Genomic DNA, 20,575 nt, shown 5'->3' with positions numbered 1-20,575 from the left:
ACCTCTAAGTTCTTCCCATCTTGGGGTAAATCGATGTGTTTTTCTGAACTCCTTGGGTGGGGCAAAGGTTAGAACCTATTTTCATGTCCCCTAAAGCTGTATTTGATAAAGAAAGTATTAGAGAGAATAGGGGAAATATATAGTTGTTTTGGGGGTTGAAAAAGTCAGCTTAAATGTGTCCTCTTTTGTAAAATATTTCTTAATCCACCAGGAACAGGACTCTGATTGAAGCAAATATTCATTCTTCCATTCTTTCAGTTAATGATGGAGTAGGGGTCGGGGAGAGAACATGAGAGCCTGGGCAGGAGAGGGTCAGAGCAGCAGCTGCCAAGATACCATACCTGCTTACATTGATCTAGATGGTGAACTAGGCTGCTAGGGCAGTTGCAACAAACCCAACTGAGTGGCTTAAGCAACAAAAATTTATTGTCTCACAGTTGTGGAGGCTAGAAGTCCAAAATCAAGGTGCCAGCAGTGTTGGTTCCTTCTGAGGGCTTGGAGGGAAGGCTCTGTCCCATGCCTCTTTCCTTGGCTTGTGGACAGCCATCTTCTCCCTGTGTGTCTTCCTAAATTCTTTCCTCTCTGCAGATCTCTGTGCAAATTTCCTCTTCTTAGGATACCAGTTTCACTGGTTTAGAGCCTGCTCTCATGACCTCATTTAAACTTGCTCACGTCTGCGATGACTCTATCTCCAAATAAGGTCACATCCTGAGTTACAGGGATTAGAACTTCAATATAGGAATTTTTAGGGAGATGCAATTCAGCCCTGAACAGGTGGATTGCAGTACTGGGATTTCGTGCTTTTCAAAACTCACCTGAGCTAGTAAAGCCCTCACCAACTGTAGCTTTCAAAATGTGGGCTCCTTTAAAAAGGTGCAAGGACTACAAATGTGTGTGTGTATGGCACTGCTTAAACCCCTTGCTGGTGGGAATGCAGGTTGGTGCAGCCTCTTTGGAGAACAGTGTGGAGATTCCTCAAGAAATTAAAAATAGAGCTTCCCTATGACCCTGCAATTGCACTCCTGGGTATTTACCCCAAAGATACAGATGTCGTGAAAAGAAGGGCCATCTGTACCCCAATGTGTATAGCAGCAATGGCCACGGTCGCCAAACTATGGAAAGAACCAAGATGCCCTTCAACGGATGAATGGATAAGGAAGATGTGGTCCATATACACTATGGAGTATTATGCCTCCATCAGAAAGGACGAATACCCAACTTTTGTAGCAACATGGACAGGACTGGAAGAGATTATGCTGAGTGAAATAAGTCAAGCAGAGAGAGTCAATTATCATATGGTTTCACTTATTTGTGGAGCATAACAAATAGCATGGAGGACATGGGGAGTTAGAGAGGAGAAGGGAATTGGGGGAAATTGGAAGGGGAGGTGAATCATGAGAGACTATGGACTCTGAAAAACAATCTGAGGGGTTTGAAGTGGCGGGAGGGTGGGAGGTTGGGGTACCAGGTGGTGGGTATTGGAGAGGGCACGGATTGCATGGAGCACTGGGTGTGGTGAAAAAATAATGAATACTGTTATGCTGAAAATAAATAAATTTAATTTAAAAACAAACAAACAAACAAAAAACCCTTGCTGACAAGAGGGTTCTGTGTGGCCTTAAGCACTTGTTAGTCTACTTCTGCTAGATCCCCCTAAAACTAAAGTGTAAGAAGGTGACTTGGTTTCTTTTTTTATTTTTTTGCTCCCTTCCCCACCTTCTTGCTTATCTGAACATTTATACTTTGACCCTGTTAACGATACCCTCCCTTTCTTCTTTATGACGCTCAGTTATCTTCTCTTCCCATGATTCAAATCTCTTTTTTTCATATTCTCATTCAGTGAAGGATGAGGAAATAGCAGCATGAGCACATACCTTTCATTAGTTGATTCAAACTGCATCCTGCCTGATTAACCTAAAACGTCCTAAGAAATGAGGAATTCTGCCTGATAGATCACTGAGAGGAGGAATTATTTTTTATGTTTCAGAATCATTTCTGATTCACCTTCTTGGCTCAAGAAGAAAGACACTAGTTGTTTTTTTACCAGGGGTAGATTTGTGGCTTCCATGGCTTCCGGCCGAGCGTGTGACCTCAAGGTGCTAGTGGCCATTGTGTGTGGACTGCTGACGACCACTGTTTTGGGACTGGGCATCTGGACGACTGTGATTAGAATCCAGAAAGGTAATATTGTTTATGGTTAACTATGTTATGTTTATCTTTAACTTGTTATGTTGAACTCAAGTCAAGAGAAGGTATTGAGCCTCTGTCCCTGACACCTAAAGCACCGGTACTACAAATAGCCATGTCTGGGCTGAGGCTGCCCACCAAGGTATAATGTGTGAACTATGACAGGCAAGGGTGTTGAACTACAACAGGCTAGCCACATGGATGGCTAGCACATAGTAGCACACACATGACTATGAATATGTTTGTGTGAGTGGGCAGGGTGAGGAATTACCTATTATAATTAGCCACTTCTTGCTCTTTTAACTCCTGACTGGATACCAGCTTAATTAAGGTCATTAAGAACACATGTGTGGGTTTGTGTAGCTAAATCCAAGAAAGATAAATAATTATGGACACACACAGATGGACGCACATAATCAAACATGTGCAGAATGGAATTTCATCTCAAGAAGAAAGTTTAGAAATGTTCTCACTAGGATCATAAATAAAATCTTATGGTTTGTGCACAAAGTTCTCACTCTCCAAGTGTGAAAAATGACTCGAAAATGAAGATTACTTAGAAAATGATTTTTTCTGGTTGTTCAACAAATATTTGTTAGTAAATGGCTATGTGCTAGAGCTGACTCTGGAAGGTGGGAGGGGGAGCAGTGGTATGTAAAACGATGATGTTAGCGGAACCCCCCCAAGAAACTCACAACAAAGACTTTTTATGACCCCAGAGCTGGTTCCCTTGGGCAGCACAAGTTCTCCATAAAGGGATTCAAAGCTGGGTGTGCTGAGTATTCCCTTCTGAAACAAACAGAGACAGACTCTAATAAAACCAAATAAATATGGGTAAATAAAACCCATCTGCAGAGCAGAAAGGGGGGTGATCTGCCCTCTGAGAAGGTAACTGAGGAGGACAGAAGGTTGGGAGAGCAGACAGAAGTCCAACGGATAGCTGCAAAGATCCACTGTTGAGGACAAAAGAAGGTAAATATATTAGCTGTTGATGGAGTGGTAGCAGAGAAGGGATCTGATTGTCCTTCCCTCTCCCCACCCCTCAGAACATTCATTTACAAAATATTGTACTAACAGGATTTGGATAATTAGCATGAGAAAATTTGCCAGAACAAAAACAATACAATTTAAACTTGAGAAAATGTGTTTTTGGTTTGCTTATTTCTTTATTTGTTGGTTTAAGTTTTGTTTACAGTTAAAAAAATTTATGAACTAGAGGTTTCACCCTAGTTAAGGCTGCTAAATTTGTAAGACTTTATTTAAAGAGTATATTTTCAAGGAATCTTTCTTTCCTTCCTCTCTCCCTCGTTTCCATTATATGACATCTACTTTAAAAGGGAAATTTGTGGTGAGTAATAAAGGACACAGGTACAATAGAACCATTAAAATAAGGACCAACATGTAAAACATTATAAGGAAGAAAACAGAGGGAGTTGCTAAAAACAAACACAAAACATAATCCCTGAGACATATCCCTGAACTTCCTGAGGGCTAAGACTTCAAATGAAGCATAATAAGCAATAAAAAAAAAAAAAAAACCCCTTGTTTAACCCTTTTGTTTAACAGTAAAAGCATATCAGCTCCTCAAAAAAGAGATAAATGTATTCTTGCTCTGAATTTTTCTTAAAAAATGTTTTATTTGATTGTAATTGACATACAATGTTACATTATTATATTAGCTTCAGGTGTACAAATGATTTGACAAGTTTATGATTTATGCTTATTTCATTTAATCCTAACAACTACCTTTGAGGCAGTTATTACTATATCCATGAAATTGATGGGGAAAAGGCTCAGAAAACGTTGTCAAACTTACTTAGCTAGAGAGTATTGGGTCTGGATTTAAATCTAGATTATTCTGACTTTAGTTCCTTCCTTTTCACTCCCGCATATTCTGTCTTCCTAGAGGGATGACAAGGGTAACTCAATCAATGAATTTGTCTCTCTTTCCTTTTTTTTTTTTTTTTTGAGGCAACTTTGCCCAAAAACCTTAATTCATAAAGATAAGCAATAACCAGTAGAATGTTTTGCTAGGCAAGGTTAGGCACTTTGGTAAGTCACGTTGTTTGTCTTCAAGTCAATAAGATCTACATTATTAATGCTGCTTATAAAATGTAGATTAATATGTTCACTTTTCAGGTTTTCTGAGTCTTTAAATGGTGTTTATAGACTTTTGGAGTAACTGCTAGAACTTTGCCACATTCTTTTAGGTCTTGCCAAAATACTTCCCTCAGCTTCGCAAAATTATATGATTATCTAGTCTAGAACAGAGAAAGATATTCAGACTGCATTGCCTGGAAAACTGCTCATGTTCTAACAGCTTTCCTCCTGGTGAATGCCTTTAATGGAAAGATTTCTCACATTCACATAAGCCCCAATATCTACTGGCCATCAAACAAGCCATGAATGAACTTATCTTTAATTATCCTAAGTATAATTATTCCTTTTTTAAAATGAATCATTCATTTAAATATCAAACAAGTGGTTCAAGACATAACCTCTAGAATGCCAGTGATCTTTTGTGTAGTATAGAAAAGCTGTTTATTCTCCTCCTCCTGCTTAATAAGGCCTCTGGTGAAAGGTCATGGTTTAAAGCCCTAGTGCAGATGAAATTTATAGCATTTCATGGAAGCAGACAGGACTTCTTTCAGAATTGCCAGAATAATATTTGGCATTTTTATACCACTGATGAAAACATTAAATAATAATGATCTTTTTTTTTTTTCACCAAAGCATCACAATGAGATACATTGTCAGGTATAACACTTTCTCCATCTAGGCTTTCAGGAATAAGATATCCTATGCTTCTCAAGTTTTATTTGGTAAAGAAATTTTTCAAAACTATTGATGACTCTTGCAATTTCCAAAAGGAGCTCTAGACTTGTAGAACTTCTATGATGATGTCAGTTTACTAGAACACTCTTCATCCAGAGTTTCACATGGCTGTCTCCTTGATGATAGAGGTCTCAGGTGAAATGTCACCTCCTCCGAGAGGCCTTTTCTACCCACTCAGTCTAAGGTTGTCATCTATTTTCTCTCTTTCATGTGTACTTTGTTCATGGCTTTTATCATCTGATAATCTCTCACTAATTCTACTTGTTTGCTCAATGGCTCCCCATGCCTAGAATAAAAGCCCCAAGAAAGCAGTGAACTGACTTATTATTCTGCATTCCCTGCACCAAGCAGAGTACTTGGAATATAGTTGCCAATACATAGCTGATGAGCAAATGAAAAAAATCACATGAAAACAAGAAACTGGACTAATCATTTTCAAATAGTTGCCTTCAGAAATGAAAGAATATTGCTACCAATTCCTTGTAATTTGTGTCAAAATGTTAAGATAAATGTTATTATGGATTTGTTTTCAGCAGTTAAGTAACCACCATTTTAGTTTTCTTCTGTGTTCTAAGCCATGCAACACTCTAACCATTTCCAGAACTTGGGCTTCATTAAGATCTCTCCAGTTGTGTATGGCCTCTTTTGTTTGGCTGTGTGATCAGCAGTCTTGTAGGATGCTTTCATGTTGGAGCAAATAAAAGTTTTGCCAGAACTCTAATCTTTTCACATTAAGCATTTTATCAAATAATATGCACCCTGAGTAATGTGTTTTCAGAAAGGACAACAATAGGTGTTCTATCTCTGTTGCATTTGTGTTCCCAGTAGCAATGTAACCTTGTAATTCAAGAAGCAGCATGGCTTTTTGGTCCAAACATACTTGATGAAAGTAAAATGAAATAAAATTAAGTTTCATTGTACATCTTTCTCTTGACATTTTTCAACTTGAACTAGGCCTGATATAAACATAGACAGATGTCCATAATCATAATGTAGGGGATTTTTCCTCAACTCTTAGGGAGAATAGCTTTTCATAACATATTAGCATTGATGACAATGCCTTCTTGAACCATATCCTGTTTCTCTTCTAGATGATAAAATTCCTCTCTGCCATCCTGAGTGCCTTTCCAACCCTATTCCAGATGCTCTGACCTTCATTTCCTATCACAGGATTCACTTAAGCTTCAGGCCAACAAGAGACTTTAGTAGGCTGTAATATTCCCAAACCCTAAGGTCAAACTTCATAGCATTGAAATTCTTGCACCGTAGGAAATGCAGATTGTGCGGAAATGTCAAGGAGAGTATACGGATTCTCAGAAAACAATTTGTACACAGATGCTTGACTTCTGTTTTACTCAGTTACAGTACTACTGATTCTCAGAAAACAATTTGTACACAGATGCTTGACTTCTGTTTTACTCAGTTACAGTACTTCCTCAGGAGGCAAACTTGATAATAAATCAAACTCATGGAACTGCTCCTGGAGTACAGTTTGCATTTGGGGATTCAAAAAAAAAAAAAGGTCCAGGTAGAAAAGGTTGGGTTTTAGACAGCTATAGCGTTATTTAGTCTTAATCTCTCTTCTGCTCCTTTACCAGTCTCCCTTCTCACTTCCCCATGTAACCACTCTCTAAATTAAACCAAACCAAACCAAACCAAACCAAATAAATCAATTGCTATGAAAGGGAAGGGAGTTGTTTTGGAAGGAATAAATTTTGTTATGTAATTGGCTGAGGGACATGAATTATTTTAACATCACTGACATTCAAATTGCTGATCCCGTTTTCAAAGTCACTTTCTTAAATTAAGAGGCTAGGCCCTTGGCTTAGTGGATTTTTTCTTGATTTACAGGTATTAGTTTTCCTTAAAATTCTGAATACAACCACCACCCATAGATCTTTTGATAATATATTTCTTGAAGAACATTTGGTAGAAAATATGGTGGTTAGGAGTGTGCACATTGAGAATCGGGGTGGGGGGGAAATACAGAAGTAGAAAGAAAGAAAAAGTTCTAGATCCTGACTGCCTTGTTGAAACACAAATGTCACCACTTACCAACGGAATAAATCTGAGCAAGTTATTCAACATTTCTGCACTTCAGATTTCCTACTATGGGAGCAATAATATACCTAACTTACAGAGCTGTCATTAAATGATTTAATGAGTTAATTACAAGTTTAAGATGACATATAGGACACTATATATAAGCACTCAACAAATGTTAAATCTTTTTTTTAATTTATGAATTTTTAGATAATTTAGTGCATAGTTTTTTTTTAAATTTTAAAAATTTTTTTAGTGCATAGTTTTCTCCATTCCCTGATTATACTTTGAATAGATGCTGTTGACTTAGATTGGACCTTTGGATTGAAACTCAGCTTTTCAAACTGAAGGCTCAACTGATTGATTTATTTAAAAAATATTTTTAAAGATTTATTTATTTCTATTTGAGAGATAGAGAGGGAAAGCTCGTGCACATGGGGGAAAGGGAGAGTGAATGGGAGAGGGAGTCTCCCAGGCAGCGTGTTGTCTGGGGCGGGGCTGGATCTCTCCATCCTGAGTTTGTGACCTGAGCTGACTGACCTGCGTGGAAACCAAGAGTCACGCAGCTCCGAGGGAACCACCCAGGGGCCCCTCAACTGATCAGTTTAAAACAGAAACAGTTCTATGAACTACTATATCATCCTGCATTTAAAAAATATTTATACTATGCTACATCATCAGGGAAAAATTTTATTAAAATACGTAACCACTTTATTGAAATATGTAACCATGTAGGTCTCTTTGAATAACTTTTACCTTAGGAAAAAACGAAATCTTACGTATTTTGTTTGTTTAAAACTTTTAGTGTTCCTTTTCACAACGGAGTAACTTTCCTAAATATTGTCTTCTCATTTAAAAGGAATCTTCTTCCTCATCCAAATGTTTCAAATTCCTGGTCTGGGACAAATGACAGATGCCAAGATGTTAAAACCCTAAGAATTGAGCCTTCTGATGGAATTTCTTTGACTAAGGAAAGATATTTTTAATCTTGCACTTAATTAAACTAAACTTTTCACAGCAGATTCTAATTTGTCTAGGAGAGGAAATGAAATTCATGTCTTCCATTTGGAAGTTTTAGTATTTTATGCTACTTTCTCAGGCAGCATGAAGTGTTTTACATTATGTTCTGCATTTAACTGTCCATGTTGTGTGGTAAAGATATTGAAAATAGGGCTAATATTTCTGGAAATATTACTTATTGTAATTTGAGAAAATGTAGGGAAATATTAATATTATACTGGTGTTATAAAAGAAAAATACCACTATTAAACATATTTCAGTGTGTTGATCCTCAAGTAACTTGAAGCTGATGTCTACCCTCTGTGTTTCCCTGTGGTAAAGGCAGTACTATTAGAAGAGGGTGGAAGCACTTAGTGCTGAAGGGATATGAGTAAATCCACTCAGCTATCAATTAGTTACTAGTCTGGAACAAGTTAGTCTTTATATAGAAGATAGGCTTTATGTAGAATGGGGATGTCGGGCTAATGAATAGCTAATGTCATTTTTATGAGTCCATAGTTTTAAAAACTAGTTAAATGAAAGAAACAAAGCTCTTATTCTTTCTGGGTCTGATTTTTTCTTTACTTAAAATACAGAGGTTTAAAAATACCAATACTACCTTTATTATAGTTTGTGGGTAATTTAGGTATTTCAGTGGACAGGGTCTTGAACTATGGAGCAAAAGGTGTTAAAATTGTGATTATGACAGAGGAATGGTAACTCAGCCTGGGCTTGATACCCTCAACCAAAATGCGAATGCCAAAGAGGCCAGTCAGCAAATATTTGTTGAGTACCATCTATGCATCTGTCCTCGGACTAGACCTGGAGATAAAAGAAATAAAATAAAAGAAAGTCAATTCTAAGGAAGGCTGTTTGGCGGTAATGAAAAGAACAACCTAATGGAATGGAAATTAAAAACAAAACAAAACAGGAGCTGACATCAACAAAACCAAAAGCTAGGGGTGCCTGGGTGGCTCAGTCAATTAATTATTCGCCTTCAGCTCAGGTCACCATCCCAGGGTCCTGGAATCAAGCCAGGCATTCGGCCTCAGGCTCCCTGCTCCGTGGGGAACCTGCTTCTCCCTCTGCCTGCTGTTCTTCCTGCTTGTACACTCTCACTCTTTTTCTGACAAATAAATAAAATCTTTAAAAAAGTAAAGAAAAGAAAAGAAACCAAAAGCTAGTTTTTTTAAAAGATAAATTTAAGTAGGTAAATATCTGGTGAGATTTGTCAAGACAAAAAGGCATAATTAAGCAATATGTACAAAAATAAAGGAGTCACAACACAGGTACGATAACAAAGATTTGAGCAAAAGTCAGGTGGGAATCCCCACCTGGGGCCTGCGTCTTCCCTTCCAGGCTTTGCTGGTTGCATCTGGGTCCTCTGCTGGACTTCCATGAGTTGTGGGTGCTTCCCTCTCACCCCAAGGTTGGCCTCTCAGGGGACAGCAGCACATTCCCTGAGGGGTGGCCATTCATGGCTTGGTGGTGTGATCTGGGGTGTCTGCAGGTATGAGCACAAAGCATCCTGGGAGTGGGACTGAGACAGGTTGGGGAGAAAGGGGGCAGATGCAGCTGGGGCTTCTTGCCACATTCTGATTTAGAACTCCAAGAAATCCACAGTTCCTAAATTCGAACAGGTCCTTATGAAGGTATGTTTATCATGGCATTAGAATCAAGCACGTAGACTTTATTTGGCAGCCTAGCTTAATTTATAAGTTTTACATTTGTTTTTATATAATGGTATATGGATCTTCATTGTGTTTGTCCCAGACTCTGCATATAGTTGCCTTGCTAGTGAAAATTCAGATTAGTATAATCCTTAAGGGATAAGCTGGAAATAACTGTCAGAATGACAAAAGTGTACTCTTTGGCTCAGAATTCCAATTCTGGGAATGTATTCTCTAGATTAATTTGTACAATTGCAAGATAGAATATGTAAAGGGCAGTTTTGGAACAACAAATGAGAACAACACAAGTGTCCATCAATAAGGGGTCAGTTAAATAGATCAGTTAGGGTATTTCTATACAATGGCCTATAATACAATTGTAAAAGGAGACGCGGAAGTTCTCTACGAACTGTAGCGGAAAGATTTTCAACATTCTTTGTTAATTGCAAGAGCAAGCTACAGAAAAGAGAGGAAGAAAATAAGACTATAGATTCATATTGCTTGTACTGAAAAAAGAAAGATTGGGAAAAAAAGAATAGTTGTGTATATTTAGGGATGAGAGCAAGGTTATATACTTTTATATGTTATGTTTATTTTCCAACTCTGTGAATGTATTACCTATTAAAATATATAATAAGTCAGTGATTAAGAAAACCTAAGAGGGGCGCCTGCGTGGCTTAGTTTAGCCTCTGCCTTCAGCCCAGGTCATGATCTCAGGGTCCTGGGATCAAGCCCCACATCAGGCTCTCTGCTCAGTAGGAGCCTGCTCCCCTTCCCTACCACCTCTCTGTCTACTTGTGATCTCTCTCTCTCTGTCTAAATAAATAAATAAATAAATAAATTCTTAAAAAAAAAAAAAAGACCCTAATAAAATAATAAGCAAATACCATGGCAAACCTTACCCTACCTAATATAAAAATTTTGGCCAGGTGGAAATTTTCTAAAAAAACCATAAATATATATGTTTTTTCTAAAAATATATATATATATGTACACATATATATGTACATATATATATACATATATATTTTTATACACACACACACACACAAGACCAAATTTACTCCCAAAAGTAGGGAAAAAACCTATATAGAACTGCCAATAGTGATGACCCTTTTTTATATCTGATATTAGTAATTCGTGCCTTCTATTTTTTCATGGTTAGACTGGCTAGAGATTTATCAATTTTAATGATCTTTCCAACTAAGCATCTTTTGGTTTCATTGATTTTCTCTATTAACTTTTGGTTTTCAACATCATTGATTTTTGCTCTGATTTTTCATTGTTTGTTTTCTTTTTCTTCCTTTAAACTTATTTGGCTCTTCTTTTTAGTTTCCCAAGGTAGAAATTTAGATGATAATTCTAGATCTTTCTTCTTTTTTTTTAAATACATACATTCAGTGCTATAAATTTCCCTCTAAGTATTGCTTTCGCTGCATCTCACTTTCATTTTCATTTAGTGAAAAATACTTTAAAAAGCTTTCTTGAAATTTGTTTAACCCACTTACCATTTAGAAGTGTGTTGTTTAATCTCCAAATATTTGGGGTATTTTCCAGCTATCTTTCTATTATTGATTTCTAGTTTAATTCCATCTTGGTTTGAAAACATACTCAGAATAATTTCTATTCTTTGAAATTTGTTTAGATGTATTTTATGGTACCTGAATGTAGTTTATCTCAGTGACTACTCCATGGGTGCTTGAGAAGAATGTGTATTCTAACATCGTTGGATGAAGTATACTATAATTTATTGTCAAATAGATCTAGTTAGTTGATGGTGCTTTCAGTTCAACTTTATTTTTATTGATTTTCTGTTTGCTGGATCTGTCCATTACTAAGAACGGATGTTTAAGTCTCGGACTATAATAGCAAATTTATCTGTTTTTCTTTCTGTCAGATTTGGTTCACTTATTTTGACACTATATCTTTTGGTATACACATATCAAAGATTGTTAGTTCTTGGAGAGTTAGCCCACTTATCATTAAGAAAGAAATGTCCTTTATCTCTAATGACTTTCCTTGCTCTGAAATCTGCTTTGTGTGAAGTTAATATAGCTTCTCTAACTTTCCCTTAATTAGTATTGTCATGGTATATCTTTCTCTATTTTTCTTTTAAACTATCTGTGTCCTTTGATTTAAAGTGGGTTTGTTATAGACAACATATAGTTGTGTCTTGTTCTTTATTCACTGTATAGTATCCTTATTATAATATTTGTCAGTGTTTTTAATGTTCTTTTCTTTGTTTGTTCCATTGCTATTGTCTTTTTCTGCCTTATCTGGTTTTTATTGAGCATTTTATATAATTCTGCTTTCTCTCCTCTCTTGTCATATGCTTTATATTTAAAAAAATTTGGGGTGGTTAATCTAGAGTTTGCAATATACATTTACAACTAATCTAAGCCTGGGGTGCCTGGATGGCTCAGTTGCTTAAGCACCCAACTCTCGATTTCAGTTCAGGTCATGATCTCAGGGTTGTGAGATAGAGCCCTGCACTGGCCCTGCAATCAGCATGGAGTCTGCTTGAGATTCTCTCTCCCTCTGTTTCTCCCCTCACTTTCGTGTTCTCTCTCTATATATAAATAAATAGATAAACCTTAAAAAAAAAACCAACTAATCTAAGTCCACTTTCTAGTAACAATATATGGCCTAATGAATAGTACCAGGCCCTCATTATATGGTGTTCCCAATTCCTCCTTCTCTTCCCTTATAATATATTTTTGCCATTTATTTCATTTTTCCATAAGCTATAATCACCTCATCTATCATTGCTATTATTATTTTAAATAAGCATCATTAAGAATGAAAAAGATTTTATTTACTTTCATTTATTCCTTTTCTAATGTTCTTCTTTTCTTACATAGATTTAAGTTTCTGGCCTATATCATTTCCTTCTCTTAAAGGGATTTTTAAAATTTCTTGCAAACTCCTTCAATTTTTGTTTGAGGGTCTTTATTTCTCATTTGCTTTTAAAGGATAATAATTCCTTGGATACAGAATTCTTTATTGGTGTTTTTTTTCTTTCAACACTGAATATTTCACTATACTCTTTTATTTTCTGCCTGGTTTCTGAGGAGCATTCCAATGTAATTAATTCTTATACTTGTTTCTCTGCAGATAAGTTTTCTCTCCCCTAATCCTTCTTTTGAAATTTTCTCTTTGTCTTTGATTTTCTGTAGTTTGAACAGAATGTGCTTAAGTGTAGTTTGTTTGGTTTGGTTTGGTTTGGTTTTGACATTTATCCTAGTTGGTGTTCTCTGAGATTCCTAGATCTGTGATTTGGTGTCTATCATTTATTTTGGAATATTTTCAGACAATAAAACTTCAAATATTTTGGGGCACCTAGATGGCTCAGTTGGGTAAGTGGATGCCTTTGGCTCAGGTCATGATCTCTGGGTCCTGATATTGAGCCCCACATTGGGTTCCCTGCTCAGTGGGGAGTCTGCTTCTCCCTCTCCCTCTGTTGCTCTCCCAACTTGTGGTTATGTGCACACACACACTCTCTCGAATAAATTAACAAAATCTTATATACACAAACAAAAAAACAAACAAACTTCAAATATTTCTTCTATTCCTTCTTCCCTTTCCTGTCCTTCTGGTATTCCCATTAGATGTATGTTACACCTTTGTCCCATAGTTCTCAGATATTCCATTATAATTTTCATTCTTGTTTTCTCATTGTTTTTATTTTTTAAAAATTTTATTTATTTTTAAATTTAAATACAATTAATTGACATATAATGTATTATTAGTTTCAGATGTAGAGTTCAATGATTCATCAGTCCTACATAACATCTAGTGTTCATTACATCATATGCCCTCCTTAAGGTCCATCACCCAATTATCCCATGCCCCTAACCCCCTCCCCCCAGCAACACTTGGTTTATTTCCTGTGATTAAGAGTGTCTTATGGTTTGTCTCCCTCTCTGATTTTGTCTTTGTTTTTAGTTTAGAAAGTTTCTGATGACATTTTTTTGAGTTCAGTGATTCTTTCCTTGGACTTGTCCAGTCTACTGATGAACCCGTCAAAGACATTCTTCACTTCTGTTTTTTGGTTTCTAGTATTTCTTTTGGTTCTTTCTTAGAACTTCCATCTCATAAATTACTCACTTGTTCTTGCGTGTTGTATACTTTTTTCATTGGACCTCCTAGCATATTAACCATCATTATTTCAAATCTCTGGTCTGATAATTCCAAAATATCTGCCACATACAAGTCTGTCCTCATGCTTGGTATGTCTATTTAGGCTGTGTTTTTGCCTTTTAACATGATTTGTACTTTTCTGGTTAAAAGTCAGACATGATGTATTATGTAAAAGGAATTGAGGCACAGGCCTTTACTATGAAGTTTTATGTTTATCTGGCTAAAATTTAGGTGGTGTTCACTGTGTGCTGTAGCTGCAGGTGTTCTTTGCCAGTCAGTCACCCCACCCCTCGCCCCTCCCCACTGGGCAAGCACTGTTCTGATTTTATCACCATAGATTAGTTTTGCTATTTTTGAACCTTATATTTACAAAATTAAATAGTATTTACTCTTGTATGTCTGAATACTTTTTTAAATGTAATGTTCTCCAGATTGATTTATGTTGTTGTGTTTATTGCTTTTTATTGCTAAATAATCATATTCTACTATATGAATACACATAATTTGTTTATTCAGTTGATGAAATTTTTAAAAAAGATTTATTTATTTATTTTTAGAGAGAGAGAGTGTTTGGGGTAGAGTGTGAAAGAGAGAGAGAGAGAGGAAGGGAGAGAAGCAGACTCCCTGCTGAGTGTAGAGCCCAATACTGGGCTCAATCCCAAAATCCTGAGATCATACCCTGAACCAAAAATCAAGAGTTGGACACTTAACCAACTAAGCCACTCAGTTGCTAACATGAATAAAACTTCCAGGGTTGGGTTCCCTGGAAGACAAATTCTGAATTGAAGATTCATCTGCATCAAAGTTTCAACAAGTGCTGTTGGGATCAATACTTGTAGGGTTGGGGGCTTGGTTATGGAGTCAGAATTGGGTAGAAGGAGACCCAAGACAGCTGAAGTTGAGAAAGCCCTCCAGTGTTGATGTCTGTATTAGTTATCTATTGCTGCAGAACAAATTACCCCAAAACTTGGTGACTTAAAATGAAAATTGTCATTTTAATATCTTTCATAGTTTTTCTGAACCCAGAATTTGGAAGCAGCATGCCTGGGTGGTTCTGGATTAGGATCTTCCATAAAGTGGCCCTCACAAGGCTACTGGAGCTGGGATCATCTTGAGATTTCTTCAGTTATGTGTGGTGCCCAGACAAGGGAAACTCAAAAACTTGGAACAGCTGAAAGTCCTTAGTCTTCTCTCTCTGTGTAGTTTCTCCTCTTGATATCTCTAGCCTAGAGGCTTCAGAGTAGCTGGATTTCTTATGTGATACTTGCAGGTTCAGATCTCCCAAGGTATAGATCCTGAGTGATAGAGAGTTAGATAGAAGACAAATCATCTTTTGTGATCTAGACTGGAAGTCACATCATTACTGCCACTCTGTTAGTCAGGGCAGATAAAAAAGTCCGCTCAAGTCAAGGAGAGCGAACACAAACTCCATCTTCCAGCAGAGAAGAGTCATCATCATATTATAAGAAGAGTATGAGAGATGAGATATGTAGTGTAGATGTCTTTGGAAAATGTGATCTTTGAGGCCTTGAGTCAGGGAGATAAAACTTTATTCTCTGGCTTTGACCAGCCATGGCACATATCATGAGGATCTTGGATGTACGATTCTCTTTAGTTGAGAGCAATTCTAGAAAAGGACTCAGATAAGTGTTCTCAGTTGCCAAAATTCACAAAAGCTGGAGGAATGAATACTTCAAACATGAAGGGAAGGATTTAAGTGGCACACAATAGCAATATTTCTAGAACCTGCATTCTCGTATAAATCCTTTTGTGGACATGTATTTCCATTTATTGTGCATATGTATCTAGAAGTAGAATTTCTGTGTCATAGATAGGTATATCTTTAGTTTTCTTTCCAATTGAATTGCCTTGGCATTTGTTTGTTTTTTTTTTGTTTGATTTTTTTTAAAGCTTTTACTTATTTATTTATTTAACAGAGGAGGAGAGAGCACAAGCAGTGGGAGCAGCAGGCAGAGGGAGAGGGAGAAGCAGTTACCGCACTGAGCAGGGAGCCCAATATAGGGCTTGGTCCAAGGACCCTTGGAATTATGACCTGAGCTGAAAGCAGATGCTTAATGACTGAACGACCCAAGCGCCCCTGCTTTGGAGCTTTTGTTTTGTTTTGTTTTTAAATCACATGACTAGATATGTTGTATCTACAGTTAAGCCTTGAACCACGTGAGGGTGGGAGGTGCAAGCCTATTACACTGCTTAGCACATGTTCTCTCTCTCTCAAAAAAGGAAAAAAAATTATAAAAGAGAAAAGTTTAAAAAAATATGTATAACTTTTGACTCCTTCCAAACTTAACTACTAACAGCCTACTGTAGGCCAGAACACTTACTAATAACAAATGTAAAGGTTAACAGATATTTTATGTGGTATATGTATTATATACTGTATTCTTACCATAAAGTAAGCTAGACAAAAAAAAAAAAAAAATGTTGAGAAAATCATTAGGAGAAGATCAGTTTGTTCTCTGTAGTTAAGTCTGTTTCTGGTTTGGCTCTCTTTTTTCCACCTTTCTTTTTTTTTTAAGAAACAAAAAGTCCCAGTGTGCCCAGCTTAAAATAACTTGGTCATGAGATCCTTACAATCCTGTTCCAGGCATGCTTCCTGAATCTGTTGACACCTAACTTCCTTAGAGTCGTTGCTTTAGATCTGCTCCCCGTTTAAGTGGCCTTCCTTGCCTTCTACCCTCAGTCACTTCCCATCTCCCTTGAAGTATCTTTTTAAAACACGTACCTTGTTTTAATCTCTCTCTAGACTCTTACAGGACTAAATCTCATTAGCTTATTCTATAAACCCACTCACAATCAGTTTGTGTCCTGCTTTTCCACATAGAACCAGTATTCCTGATTTGTTCAACTTTGCCATGTTCCTTGGACATATCATAACTTTATGTATTTTTGTGGTTTTGCACTTTGTATCCTGCCTATTTGGGGCTATCCCTTTTAATCTGGATTTTCTAGATTAAGTCTTCAAATCTGATTCAGATACCACCTCTTCTGGAAAGACTTCCCTGGATAAATTACCTCTGTCCTCAACATTTCTCTTCTGTGTTCTTATAGCATTTACAAATCTGCATGCTGACTTAGTTGGCCAGTATATCTATTCATCCATCCATCTAGCCAGCCAGCCAGCCATCTATCTCATCTGTATAACCTGTTTTCCCCAGTAGATCCTAATCTTCTTGATCAAAGTATTGTGTCTTCCAAATATAGTTTTTTGGTCTTCATAATTTCTCATAAGCATTATATATCCTATGTAGATTCTCAATGTATATTTTTGTTGATGATAATCTTACAAATAGTATTTCTCCAGTGGTACTTGAAGTAATTGTTTTACATATAGAAATTAAGGGCCACAGACCCAGAAGAGAAACTAATTAGCCAGTTTAAGTACTATTCTATTTTTGTTGGTTTTTTTTTAGAACTCTCAACCTCCTCACCCAGCATCCCTATGGAGTTCTGCAGGAATGGTGGAACCTGGGAAAATGGAAGGTGCATTTGTCCAGACATATGGAAAGGTTGGAGATGTACAATTGGTAAGTTATTTGAGATGGTACTAGGTAGTAGGTACTGGTACAATGAGGTTTAGGTGACTTAGGTTAATAAGGACAGCAGGAAAGCTCCTTGAAGTTTCTGTTAATGATTTAGTAACAATGGGTTTAATGATGGTGGCTTTAAGATGTGATTGTTAGTTTAATAGTAAAAGTGGAGTGTTCTTTTTGGGCTACTTTCTTATATGTTCAATACCCCCAGTATATTTCCCAGCTATCAAGTTTCTCTGTAAACTGAAAGATGTTTTTCCTTCTGGTTCTAGTGTCTCCTTCAGGGCAATGGGTGGTATGGTTCCCTCCACTTTTTTCAGTTGGTGATACATTATATTTCCCCATTTCAAATATCACAATTCTATCATATTTAACTTTTCTGAAATCAAGGTACATCTTTCCATCCAAGTATACATTTAGATGAAGTTTTTGTGTTTTCATCTTTTTTCTGGATGAGATGTTATTAAATTAGTGGTTTGACTTCAGACTGTCCTCGCTCAGAATCAATGTTCAAAGCCATTTCTTTTTTATTTTTTATTTATTTATTTATTTGCCATTTCTTTTTTTAATTGAAGTAGAGTTGTCACACAATGTTCATTAGTTTCAGGTGTACAACAAGTTATTCAACAACTGCTCACCACAAGTGTAGTGAGCATCTGTCACCATACAACACTGTTACAGTTCCACTGACTCCATTCTGTGTGCTGTACCTTTCATTCCCATGACATATTTATTCTATAAGTGGAAGCGTGTATCTCCCACTCCCCTCACTCATTTCACCAATTCCCCCCACCCTCTTCCCTCTGGCAACCACCTATCTGTTCTCTGCATTTATGAAAATGTTTCTGTTTTTTGTTTATTCATTTGTTTTGTTTTTTATATTCCACATATAAGTGAAATAATATGGTATTTTCTTTTTCTGTCTGACTTATTTCACTTAGCATAATATCCTCTAAGTCTATCCATGTTGTTGCAAGTGGCAAGGTCTTATTTTTTTTAAATGGCTGGGTAATAATCATATATGTATACACACAGATTATATCTATATCTATATATATACTTAATGGACACTTAGGTTGCTTTTATGTCTTGGATATTGTAAATAATGTTTCAAAGCTGCACCTTCATCTACAATCTGCAGTATACTTCCCAATACTCTGTCACTTTATGCTGGATGCTTAGGATCCAGAGGCTTAGAAATATCCTCCTATAATTTCCTATACTTCTACAAGTGAGTATTTCTCAAATGCTCCATGACTTTGGCCTTTTGCTTTGACCCACCTCCTCATGATGCCTTTTGGTACTATGGGTTCTTTACCTTTAGTTGTCAAGATTTCAACTAATCTGATTTCACTATCCTTTCTGATGTGTTAGTGATCACATCCCACCTCTACTAGGTTATATATACTAGAACCCATTATCTATCACACTAGTTTTTCTAATAGTATCAACTCAACCAGATTAAAAAAAATATAAAGTTCCAGTGAGTCAGTGATTCCTAAAGCCTTCTATTAGCCTTCAAATTATACCAAATAGGTTTTGAACTTTGATTTTTATCTAGTTTGAAATTTTAAAAAGAAAAGTATAATTTATGATGAAAAATTTATTTTCTTTTCATGATAGCTAATTTCTGTGAAAACAGTACCTATGGGATTTTTACTTTTGATAGAATTCCAGCGGGAAAATATGGATCTTCCCAACAAAGATGTGATAAGAACACTTCAAATGGTATGTGTTTTTCCAAACATCTTCTATTTAAGCATATGAATCTCTATGTGGGGTCATACCTATCATCCCTCCAACTAGTATTAAGTCCCTGGAGGAGGTATCAAAGAAGGTTTTGTGGAAGGGTTTGGCTCCCTTTCATTATGCCCATGTTCAAAGTTTAGGATGCAACTTCATATAATTCTAATTCCCCTAAAAACTGTAATATGGATCAGTTACAAATTCCTTTTAATTCTTCTTCCACTGGTTTATTTTCCCAGTTTCATTTATGTCCTAGAATTTGAGCATATTAATATCTGATCATTGAGTCATATAATTTGTCTGAATTTTAAACATTAACTATAGATTCGTACCATATCTACTTTCAGACTTCAACTTTCTTTTTTCTTTATTTTTTTTTAAAGATTTTATTTATTTATTTGACAGACAGGGATCACAAGTAGGCTGAGAGGCAGGCAGAGAGAGAGAGAGAGGAGGAAGCAGGTTCCCTGCTGAGCAGAGAGCCCGATGCGGGACTCAATCCCGGGACCCCGAGATCATGACCTGAGCCTAAGGCAGCGGCTTAACCCACTGAGCCACCCAGGCGCCCCTCAGACTTCAACTTTCTAAGTAGAGATGCTCAGTTAAGTTTGTCCACACTTGGTCATTCTTCATCCCCTTAGTCATTTTAGTTATCCATCTTGAAACATTCTCCAGGTTCATCATACCTTCCTTGAGGCATGACAACCTTGCTTGCATAGAGACATTCTAAGAATAAAGGAGCAAATAACATTTTTAAACTTCAAATATGCTCCCTGATGATATACAGGATTTTGATGACTTATTTCAATGCTGTACTGGGTAATACTTTCTGAGAGTAGTCCTTAAAAATGCACAGATTCCTTTCCTGACAGCTTAGAGCCCATTATGCTGTATGATTTTTCCCTTAATGTTTTATCTGAACTTTGTTTGCATTGACCTTCATTCGACCAGTCCTCATACTTCTCACATCTCCCTGCAAGATACCATGATTTCCTGCAGAACAGGATATCTCAATAATACTGCTAATTCTAGATTAGCAGTGAAAACGTTTGATAGACCTTCTGTCAGTAATAACCCGGGGGAGAATTTCACTTTTTATTTAGAGATTTATTTTTGTGTTTGTTATGCTCTCTTTGAAACACTTCCTTACAGGTATTGGCCTTTCCAATTGTGTTTCTTTATCTTATTTATTCTAAGAGATTATGTACACTAGTATTTCATTTGCAAAAATCAAATTTCCTTGGCCCATATATAATAACAGGCCTACTCCAATATTCACGATCCTGTTCTTTACATAGGTCCTTCTAGCCTCTTGATTAAAAGCTCAGAAGGTAAAAGGCAGCAGGGATTCATATTATTGGTACTACTTCTTATACTGTATGGTATGTCTATGGATACCTGTTG

The 20,575-nt window shown here is 36.6% G+C and overlaps 1 protein-coding gene across 1 annotated transcript in view; it reads left to right on the top strand.

Moving 5' to 3' along the window:
* The first annotated feature begins 1,856 nt into the window (after window positions 1-1,856).
* ADGRG7 (adhesion G protein-coupled receptor G7) overlaps window positions 1,857-20,575 on the top strand; it is a 67,723-nt gene continuing 49,004 nt past the window's right edge. The window contains exons 1-3 of the mRNA XM_059164346.1: window positions 1,857-2,181; window positions 17,306-17,419; window positions 19,049-19,153. Of these exons, the coding sequence (XP_059020329.1) occupies window positions 2,067-2,181; window positions 17,306-17,419; window positions 19,049-19,153 (334 nt within the window). The 5' untranslated portion in view covers window positions 1,857-2,066. The remainder of the gene's footprint in view (window positions 2,182-17,305; window positions 17,420-19,048; window positions 19,154-20,575) is intronic.

This window comes from Mustela lutreola, chromosome 2, assembly GCF_030435805.1.
Source record: "Mustela lutreola isolate mMusLut2 chromosome 2, mMusLut2.pri, whole genome shotgun sequence".
Classification (NCBI taxonomy): Eukaryota; Metazoa; Chordata; class Mammalia; order Carnivora; family Mustelidae; genus Mustela; species Mustela lutreola.
Note: the sequence above shows the minus strand (reverse complement) of the source record. Positions and strands in the feature narration are given on the sequence as shown.